The 9,503-nt window shown below is 48.3% G+C and overlaps 1 protein-coding gene across 1 annotated transcript; it reads left to right on the top strand.

Moving 5' to 3' along the window:
• The first annotated feature begins 3,029 nt into the window (after positions 1-3,029).
• LOC127337045 (disease resistance protein RGA2-like) lies at positions 3,030-8,966 on the top strand. The gene is made up of 5 exons (XM_051363933.2): positions 3,030-3,252; positions 3,340-3,684; positions 4,011-6,534; positions 6,619-8,674; positions 8,761-8,966. Exons 2-4 carry the CDS (start codon positions 3,381-3,383, stop codon positions 8,648-8,650), a joined length of 4,860 nt encoding a protein of 1,619 aa, XP_051219893.1. The 5' UTR covers positions 3,030-3,252; positions 3,340-3,380; the 3' UTR covers positions 8,651-8,674; positions 8,761-8,966.
• Positions 8,967-9,503: the final 537 nt, after the last annotated feature.

Raw genomic sequence — 9,503 nt, 5'->3', positions numbered from 1 at the left:
CTCTCGATGTAGAATTGCAGACAAGGATTTCTGCTCTAAGGAACGATTCTGCACCGAGGGAACCGCAGATAGGTAAGCCGACGATGAGAGGGAGTTCCTGGATGCAGACGCTGGCGAAGGTTTGCCGGAATCATCCTCGTCGTCGGAGATCTGGTGGAGCACCCAGAATCGCCCGTGGGTCACCCCCAATGGCTCTCCTGAAATAACGCTCATTCCCACAACGCTCTCCTCTCGGTGGCGGAGCAAATCGATAACGAGTTGGAAAAGGCTGAGGTTCCCCCGGGGGAACAGCGTTCTGATCCCCCGGCTCCTCCGTGTACCACGCGTGAAAGAAAAAAAAGGCCCACCACGACACCAGCTCACGTCCCCAACCACCCAAATCTTATCCTATCGCAACGTTCTCCCGTCGTCTTCCTTCCTGGACCTCCACCTCCCGACGCACGAGCTCCTGCCGCGGGGCGTCGGCCTCCGCCTCCACGACCAGACGCGAGCTCGCCTACCGCCGCCGGCCTCCGCCTACGCGAGTCGCGGAAGCTGACCTACCGCCGCCGGCCTCCGCCTCCATGGGCTGCGGAAGCTCCCCAAGGATGCGCCTCCGCTCCCGGCGCCGCCCACCTCGCGCCCGGCGGGCATCCGGCGCGGCCATCCCCGGCCCTCCTCCTCTCCCGCGCCGCCCCAGAGCTCTATCCATGGTGGCCTCCCTCCCCTCCTCTCCTCCCGCGCCGCCCAGAGCGCCATCCAAGGAGGCGACGCCCACTCGATCTCCGGTGCAGGATCCCGCTACCCCCTGGCGTGTGCCCATCCCGCTGTTTGAAGGGAGCTCCCCACGCCACGCCCTCATCGCCGGTCAACGGGAACCTCTCCCCTCGCCATAGGATTTTTATTTTTTCGCTACAATTGTTCAGCGGTTATGCTAATATCGAACAATTTGTTTGCTACAACCTTTTTTGCAGCATCGCTTTTGTGGATTTCATTTCCACGAGTAGGTCTTTGCTACATACCAATATTTTAATTGCTACTTTGGTTTTGTGGTTTCGCTACAATATTCTATTTTGTTGCTACAATCTCTCCGGCGAGAATCCATTGAAATTAGGATTTGCTATTTTTGTTATAGGTGTTTGCTACAATAGTATATTTTTCTGCTACAAATTCTCCGGCGGGTCTCCGGCGAGTCTCCGACGAGGTTGCTTTTGCTACAATAACAAAAAAAGGTTGCTACAATCTTTGTGTGTTTTTGCTACTATAGCATATATTATTTGCTACTAAGTCCCCGGTGAGGTTTCTGGTCGGTCTTCAGCGACATCTCCGGCGAGACTCCGTGAGTCTCCCATGAGATTCCGGCGAGGTCTGTGTGTTTTAGGTGAAAATAGAGTTTGCTACAATTGAACCGTTTTTTGCTACTTTGGTGCATCATGGTAGCAAAAGTGGGAGAGAGGGCTGGTTGGTTTGATCTGACGGCCGAAAACGTCTCAGATCTGTTGATCGGACGGTTGGGGACCCGGGGGATTAGATTTCTAATCCCCCGGGGGACGCCCAGCACTCCCCAAAAAAAAAACCCAGAACTTTGGGGACGCTACAAAAGCAGTCAACCTGTGCCCTTCCTCCCAACCCCAAATCCGGCTTGCCGCCGTGCGGCGGACGTCGGCAGCCTCCGTGATGCAGCTTGGCCACGACTCCCTCCTGGTGCCGCTCCGCTCTGCACTAATGCAGGTGTACCATCTCAGCTACCTCCTCCATCGTCAAGGCCGCGAGCAGCGCGCGGGTCTTCGGCACTACTAATGCGACCGAGCGTCGTCGACGTGCCGCAGCAGTTCGTCGGAAACGTCGCAGAGCTCTAGTTCGGAGGCGAACCACGCGGCAGCAGAGCGGGGATACCTCGGGGAGGAGGAGGAGCAGCGAACTTGGCCGGCAGTGGCCGCCCGTGCGGCGACAGGGAGGGGCCTGCAGGCAAGTAAAGAGATGGGAATCTAGCCTCGAGGCGACGGCGTCGTAGCACGGGGCCTCGTTGTGCCGGCATGGGCTTGGGCAGCAGCGCTGCAGGAGGCCAGGATGGGGGCGGCGGACTTTCTCTCGGGTACTAGGCGGCGGCGGCCGCCGCCGCGCGGGAGGCGGACTAGGTGCAGCAGGCAGAGTACGGGACGCCCGCGTGATGTGGTCGGGGAAGGAGCAGGTTGTGGCTTGTTGGGGAAGGGGGTCCGGGGCGGCGCAGGAGACTGCTGCTCTGCTTTTCTAGGACTGGGGAGGGATATTTGTGTTGGAAGAAAACAAGCCTTACCGTTATTTTGGCAAAATAAACAACAACTGGGGCTGACATGTGGGTTCCGTGCATCCCACGTAAGCAAATACTGCTAGCTCCTCTTACCAGTGACCGTCTCTGCACACGTTAAGTGTATTTGGTGACCGTAACTTGGTATTCTTTGAGTACGGTGATGTACTTGAACCCCGCCGACAAGTTGGAGTACTTGCCATATATTTTACTCTCCATATATTTTGTAGGGCAAACCTTGGCCAGAAACCAAACACACGCTAAGACTGGTAATGGGACTGTAAGGAAAATCGTTCAAATTCAGTCCAAACTCACCAACAAGGGGGTGGTACTGCTCTGCAAACTGCATTCGATCAGCCATCATGGCCTCGGGTTGGCGCCACCACTCCATACTCATTCCCCCGTCAAACTTTTGTTTTTTCTGCGTCGCCGGCAGCCGCATCAGAATCCACCGCCCGACCTTCACCTCATGGACAGGGGAGCGCCCGTCTACCTCGCGTTCAGAAGTGCGCGCATGTTCGCTTGTACCGACCCGGTCCAGGCCACCGCCCTGGGCGTGTTCGACGAAATGCCGCACCCGAAAACTTCGGCGATCATCATGCCAGCATCTCGGCGGGCTCATCTTGCCCTCACTGGTCCGCAGCACACAGGTAACAAAAGTCTCTGGTGATTTTGTACCACATGTTGCCTCCTTGGCCAGATTACCCGTTCATGTCCGTAGACCAAGCGAATGTGTTGTTTGTTAGCAGCTCAGTTTCCAAGAAAGTACACTGCACTTGGAAGCTGACAGCTACGTTTTGTTCAGTGGTCAAGAGGAGTTCGTTGCACAGCCATACAATAGTTCATTGCGGAGCCAATACCTGACCCAAGGGCATCCACACTTCCACGGCTGTGCGGGCCTGCTTCCAGCTGCCATGAGAAGGGCCTGTGCGTCTGCCGAAGCTTGAAGGGATCCTAGTGCTACTTGGCAAAGTTAGCTTGTTTTGGTGCGTACTTTGATGCTTCCCATTTGCTGCCTGCCTTCCCAGTTGCTTCCCTTCTGATCCATCTGTTTTGTTTCTCCCCTCTGCAAGGCCCGCTTTTGCTCCTGCCGTTGCCGTGCTGCCTTAGGGAGATGGCGGGGTTTCTTGGCACGGTAGTTGACGCAGCAATAGGATGGATGGTGCAAAGCATCCTCGGCAGCTTCTTCACTGGACAGATGGAAGCCTGGACTCGTGAAGTCGGGCTTGCTGAAGATGTGGAGAAGCTCAAGTTTGAGATGAGGAAAGTGGAGATGGTTCTTGCTGCTGCTGAGGGAAGGAGGATTGACAACAAGCCTCTGGCCCGCTCACTGGATGATCTCAAAGAGCTGATCTATGACTCAGAGGACGTGATGGACGAGCTCGACTACCACCGGATCCAGCAACAGATCGAACAAGGTGCTTCACTTGTCTTCCATCTATGTTGCTTTCAGCTTCTTTTATATTGATGTGATTATGACCACTACTTGGCCTATAGTTTGCTGTGCAACCAAGAGCAGCTTCATATAATTGGCAGTTAGGCACGGCTTCTCAGTTATCTCTTGCTTAGATATCATCTCTTTTCAACGATTCATTTTTTGTTATATGTTTACGAGAAAAGTAAAGGAGTCCTGTACACTATGTAACTTTTGTGAATTATTAGCAGATTAGCAGTTACATGATAATATCTTCTTTTGCTTAAGTGCTTTTGTTTGCTTGTCCCCAAATAACTTTTTTTTATGCAGGGAATGGTTCTAATCCTGAGGGAAGCCATGCATCATCATCCGCTCCATCTTCCGCTTTTGAATTGGTATACAATGCCACAAGTCAAATAACTAGTTGGGCATCATGTGACAGAAAAAGGAAACGTGAAAACGAGGGGCCAGCTCATAGCACAATCATAACTTTTGAGGTTAAAGATGACATTTCTAAGAGGATCAATATAATAGTGAATCATTTATGCACTATTGGCGATTCTGTACAAAGAGTTCTTCAGCTTGCGATCGCTCACCCCATTGCAACACCAAGTCAGAGTCAGATTATTGCCAGGAATGCCCGCATGACAACCTCTGTTCCAATTGAAAGGAAGGTATATGGGAGGGATGCAGAGAGAGACAGGATAATAGAGTTGTTGATAAACAGGGGATCTAATGATCTGAATGTTTTGCCAGTGGTTGGCATTGGTGGTGTTGGGAAGACGACACTTGCTAGATATGTATATAGTGATGAAAGAGTTTCAGGTCATTTCGAATTGCAAATGTGGGTTTGTGTATCCACGGACTTCAGTGAAAGAAGGATTACACTTGAGATACTAGAACATGTCTGTAAAGATAGACGAGAGTATGAAAATATAAGCAATTTCAATGTACTACAGGAGATCCTTTTGAAGTACATCGGAAATCAAAGATTTCTACTTGTATTAGATGATGTGTGGGAAGACAGGGACAGGAGGGGATGGGATGAACTGTTAGCCCCATTGAGACGTAGTCAAGTAACTGGCTGCATGATTTTAGCAACAACCAGAAGAAAATCTGTTGCAAAATTGCTAGGAACAATGACTGAAGTTGAATTGAACGGTCTTGATGAACAGGAGTTTTGGCTTTTATTCAAGGCATATGCATTTGGTAATGAGAACTACGAGGGTCATCCTAGTTTGCAATCTGTTGGCAAACAGATTGCTAAAGCACTAAAGGGATGCCCACTAGCTGCACAAAGTGTTGGTGCACTTTTGAACACAAGTGTTAGCTATAAGCATTGGAGGACAGTTCAGGACAAATGGAAATCTCTTCAAGAAGATGCTGATGACATTTTACCAATCTTGAAGCTCAGTTATGATTATCTACCAGTCCACCTTCAGCGTTGTTTCTCATACTGCTCTTTGTTTCCAGAGGACTACAAATTTTATGGTGAAAAATTGGTCCATGCTTGGATATCACAAAATTTTGTGCGGTGTCAAGACCCTACCATGAGGTTGGAGGAAACAGGGAATCAATATTTGGATAGATTAGTGGATTTGGGTTTCTTCCAAAAGGTTGGCTCACACTATGTTATGCATGACCTAATGCATGAATTGGCAGTGAACGTTTCATTAAACGAGTGTGCTACCATACATGGATTGAAATCCAAGGAAATTCGCCCAACTGTTCGCCATTTATCAATCATAACTCCTGCTTTTAAAGATAAAGATGTCCATGGTCCCAATGAGAAGTTTGACAAAGTCATACAAAAGGTTAGGTCTTGGCACAAATTGAGGACTTTGATGTTGTTTGGGGAAAGCACTGAAAATTTCTTAGAGTCCTTGCGTACTTTGTGCAAGGAGGCAAAATGTTTACGGCTCCTAAGTGTGATGCATGCTGACATAAGCTCTATAAACAATTTCGTAAGTCCATGCCATCTTCGTTATGTATCAGTATCCGGACTCCATCTCAAGCAGTTTGCTGGTCAACCTTTGACAAGATGTTATCATCTTCAAGTATTGGATGTGGGCATTTTCAGAATGTTTGAAGTACCTACTGGTATGAATAATCTCATTTATCTGCGCCATCTTATTGCTCATGAGAAAGTGCACCACGCAATAGCTTGTGTTAGCAACATCACCACTCTACAGGAATTAAAATTTAAGGTTCAAAATGTTGGCAGTTTTGGGATAGGACAACTTGAGTCCATGAATGAGCTTGTATTACTTGAAATTTCTCAACTTGAAAATGTGAAGACTGAAGAAGAGGCGAGGGGGAGCAGCCTTATAGACAAAGAGTATCTAAAAACATTGTCCTTGTCATGGGAGGATAGCAGCATGAGCCTTCAACCTGAGGCAGCAAAGGATGTGCTTGAAGGTCTTCAACCACATCAGAACCTCAAAACTCTTAAAATAACTGGATATGGCGGTACCTCGCCAACCTGGCTTTCCAGTACTTTCTCAATTATCTCACTTGAGATACTTCATCTAGAGAATTGCAGGGAATGGCGAAATCTTCCAATTCTTGAAATGCCTTTCCTCAGAAAGCTGACATTGATCAAGATGTTGAATGTAATGGAAATCTCGGTTCCTTCTTTGGAAGAGTTGATCTTGACCGATATGCCAAAATTGGAAAAATGTATTGGTTCTTATGGAATGGAATTGACTTCCCATCTAAAGGTTTTAATGATTAAGAACTGCCCTCAACTGAATGAGTTCACACTTTTCCAGAGTTACTCTTCTTTCGACGCTGAGCAGAAGTCATGGTTTCCGTCTCTCAAGAAACTCTCCATCTATAATTGTCCTCAAATAATGTATAATTTTGTTCTCTATTTTTTAATTCCTGTTCAATACATTTGCGAATTCTTAGGCACTTACTTTGATAAATGATGTTGCAGCAAGTGGGAGTTGCTTCCACTGAGAGAAATGGTGGCCCTTAAGAAGTTGGAGTTGATGGATCTACATGTTGTGAGAGAGTTGGTAGTGCCTTCTTTGGAGAAGTTAATGTTGATTAAAATGCCCAACCTGGAAATTTGTGGCAGTCTAACAGCTTCTCCGTCTCTGCAATTTTTACCGTCTCAAGGAGATCAAAAGAGATGGTTACCTAGTCTCCGTACACTCACCATCCATGATTGCCCTTGTTTGAAAGTCTCACATCCTCTCCCGCCTTCTGCTCTGATTTCTGAGTTGTCCATCAGGGGAGTTCCAACAGTTCCAGAAATGAGTATAAAGTGGGGACGGTTCAGTATCGAATCTAATGAGTTGAATATGCTGGATGACCGTATCTTGGCATTCCATAATCTTAGGCGCATAACATCGTTGGAGATAAAAAATTGTCTAAATCTGGTATCTATTTCAAGTGAAGCTTTCAGCCAGCTCACCGCCTTAGAGTATTTAAGTATACATAACTGCCCAAATCTGGCCAAGTCAAGCATTATGTCAGAGGTTGTCCAGGAAAACAGTAGGTCTACAAGAAGCCTTCTGCTACCATCACTCAAATCGCTCGTCATCAGCACATGCGGCATAACAGGGAGCTGGCTAACCCAAATGCTTTCACAAACACAGTCCCTTGAGAGTTTGCTATTAAATGACTGTCCGGCGGTAAAGTTTCTATCAATCAGTGAACCTACAGAAACCGAAGGGACCAGCAGTTTGGTTTCAGGAGTGATGACATTATCCCAAGATGAACATCAATTGAAAGTGCCATATAATCTCTTATGTTCTCTCAAGAATTTATATATTGAGCAGAGTCCAGATCTGGAGTTCTGTGGGGGTAAGAGAGACTTCCTAAGATTCACCTCTCTTGCGGTGCTAGTCCTTGATGGTTGCCCCAAGCTGGTCTCATCTTTGGTGGGTCACATGGGTGAAAGGAAAGATGATGGTAGCATGGAAGCTGGATTACTCCCACCATCACTTGAAGACCTTCAACTCCCAGAAAACTTGGGGTCCTTCGTTCCTGAAGGTCTACTCTACCTCAAAAAGTTAAGTCTAGTAAATAGCCCTTATCTAAAGTATCTACAGCTGCATCCATGTATTGCCCTAGAGGAGCTGCATATCTTAGGGTGTGAACATCTGGCTGTACTTGATGGCTTGCAATTCCTCACCTCCCTTCGATTTTTGCATATGGTGATGAATCCCGAGCTGTCTTGTGCATGGGAGCACAAACTGCAGGAGCAAGAACAGACTGGTAATCGAATTCAGCTGCTTCCCCCGTCACTTGAAAAAATTGTGATCGAGAAGCTCACAGATGGGGTGCAGTCCGGTCTCCTGACCTGCCTCCCCACCATCACCAGATTAGCAATAAAGGAGAGTCCAACATTGACGTCTTTACAGCTGGGATGCTGCAGGGCACTGAAAGAGCTGGAAATTGGAAACTGCATCTCAATTGCATCAATCGAGGGCCTCCAGTTCTGTAGAAACCTGACATCTCTGAAAGTATTTAGCTCCCTCGGGGTAGGTTCCTTTTTGGAGCTTGTGCCTCACCAGCAGGGGGCCTCTGAGATCTGGTCTGGACTGGAAGCTCTTGAGATTTCTGACGCTTCTGTCCTATCCGTGCCCTTGTGCAAACAGCTCACATCTCTAAGATGCCTACAGTTCGGTCCTCAGTTGGGTGAACAGCCAGAGATCATGGTGAGCCTAACAGAGGAGCAAGAAAGAGCGTTACAGCCTCTAACCTCCCTCCAAGAACTTGAATTTTCGTCATGCCCGAATCTCTTATCACTTCCTGCAAACCTACATAGCCTGACCTCCCTCAAGAGGCTATATATCAAGGATTGTAAGAGCATCACAAGGCTGCCAGACATGGGCCTCCCACCTTCGCTCAGGTACCTTGCGTTACTCGATTGCAGTGAGGAGCTAGGTGCGCACTGCAGGAGGGCAGCAACGGATAAGCTTAGGGTCGCGATTGATTATCTGTTTGTCGTTCGTTAATCTGTAGTGGCTACTACTTCTAAGGTACGCTTTCGGTGCATTTTGCCTACAAAATTAGCTTGCATGCTCACCCTCTCCTTGCTAACATTAATTCATCTCTCTGACTGCAGTCACCGGCGCATTCGTGCAACTGCCGCCTACTCATTTGTCATTCCGCAAGCTACTCTAGTCGCAGTGATGGATGGACGCATAAACCATGGTTTATGCTTTGGATAGTTGGCAAAGCTTTGGCATGCGGATGTGACTTCACCGTTCGTTTTTCTACCAGTGTTAGTCCAAATCATGGTCAAGAAAATCCACAAACCGAAGTTCTGTATATCCAAATATTTGGTAGGGCAAACCTGGGTAGAAATCAAACACACCTAGAAAATAGAAATCATCATTGGACTAGTCCGTAAAATCATTGAAAATTTAGTGCAAACCAAACAACAGGGTCGTGCGGCTGTGGAAATTGCAATCATAGAGCATCTCTAGCATACCTCTAAAATCGCAAACCGCATATACATGTTTGCAGACCGAAGAATTCGCGATTTGAGGACCGAAAAAAGCGTCTGCAGTTTGTAGACCAGATAGAATATGCATTCCATCCGACAGCAGTGCATATATACAAAGCGACTCGAATTTGCCACGACAAACTACGTACCAAAATTCTGCTCCGGATGCTCACCGGAGCCCTTTGCCGTGGCGGCCTCACTCATCGTCACCAGGCGCCACTCCTTGGCCTTCTTCGCTAAGCGGCGGCTCGTCTCCGACATGAGCCCAAGGATGGTGGGGAGGTGATTGTCGTCGATGAAGTCACCGGGCGCGAAGCCGGCCGCGTCGTCGAGCGTGGGAAGGATCCGCGCGAGCTCCA

The sequence above is a fragment of the Lolium perenne genome, chromosome 2, assembly GCF_019359855.2.
Source record: "Lolium perenne isolate Kyuss_39 chromosome 2, Kyuss_2.0, whole genome shotgun sequence".
NCBI classification, from domain to species: Eukaryota; Viridiplantae; Streptophyta; class Magnoliopsida; order Poales; family Poaceae; genus Lolium; species Lolium perenne.
The sequence above is the reverse complement of the archived record's forward strand: the minus strand, read 5'-3'. Positions and strand labels throughout refer to the sequence as shown.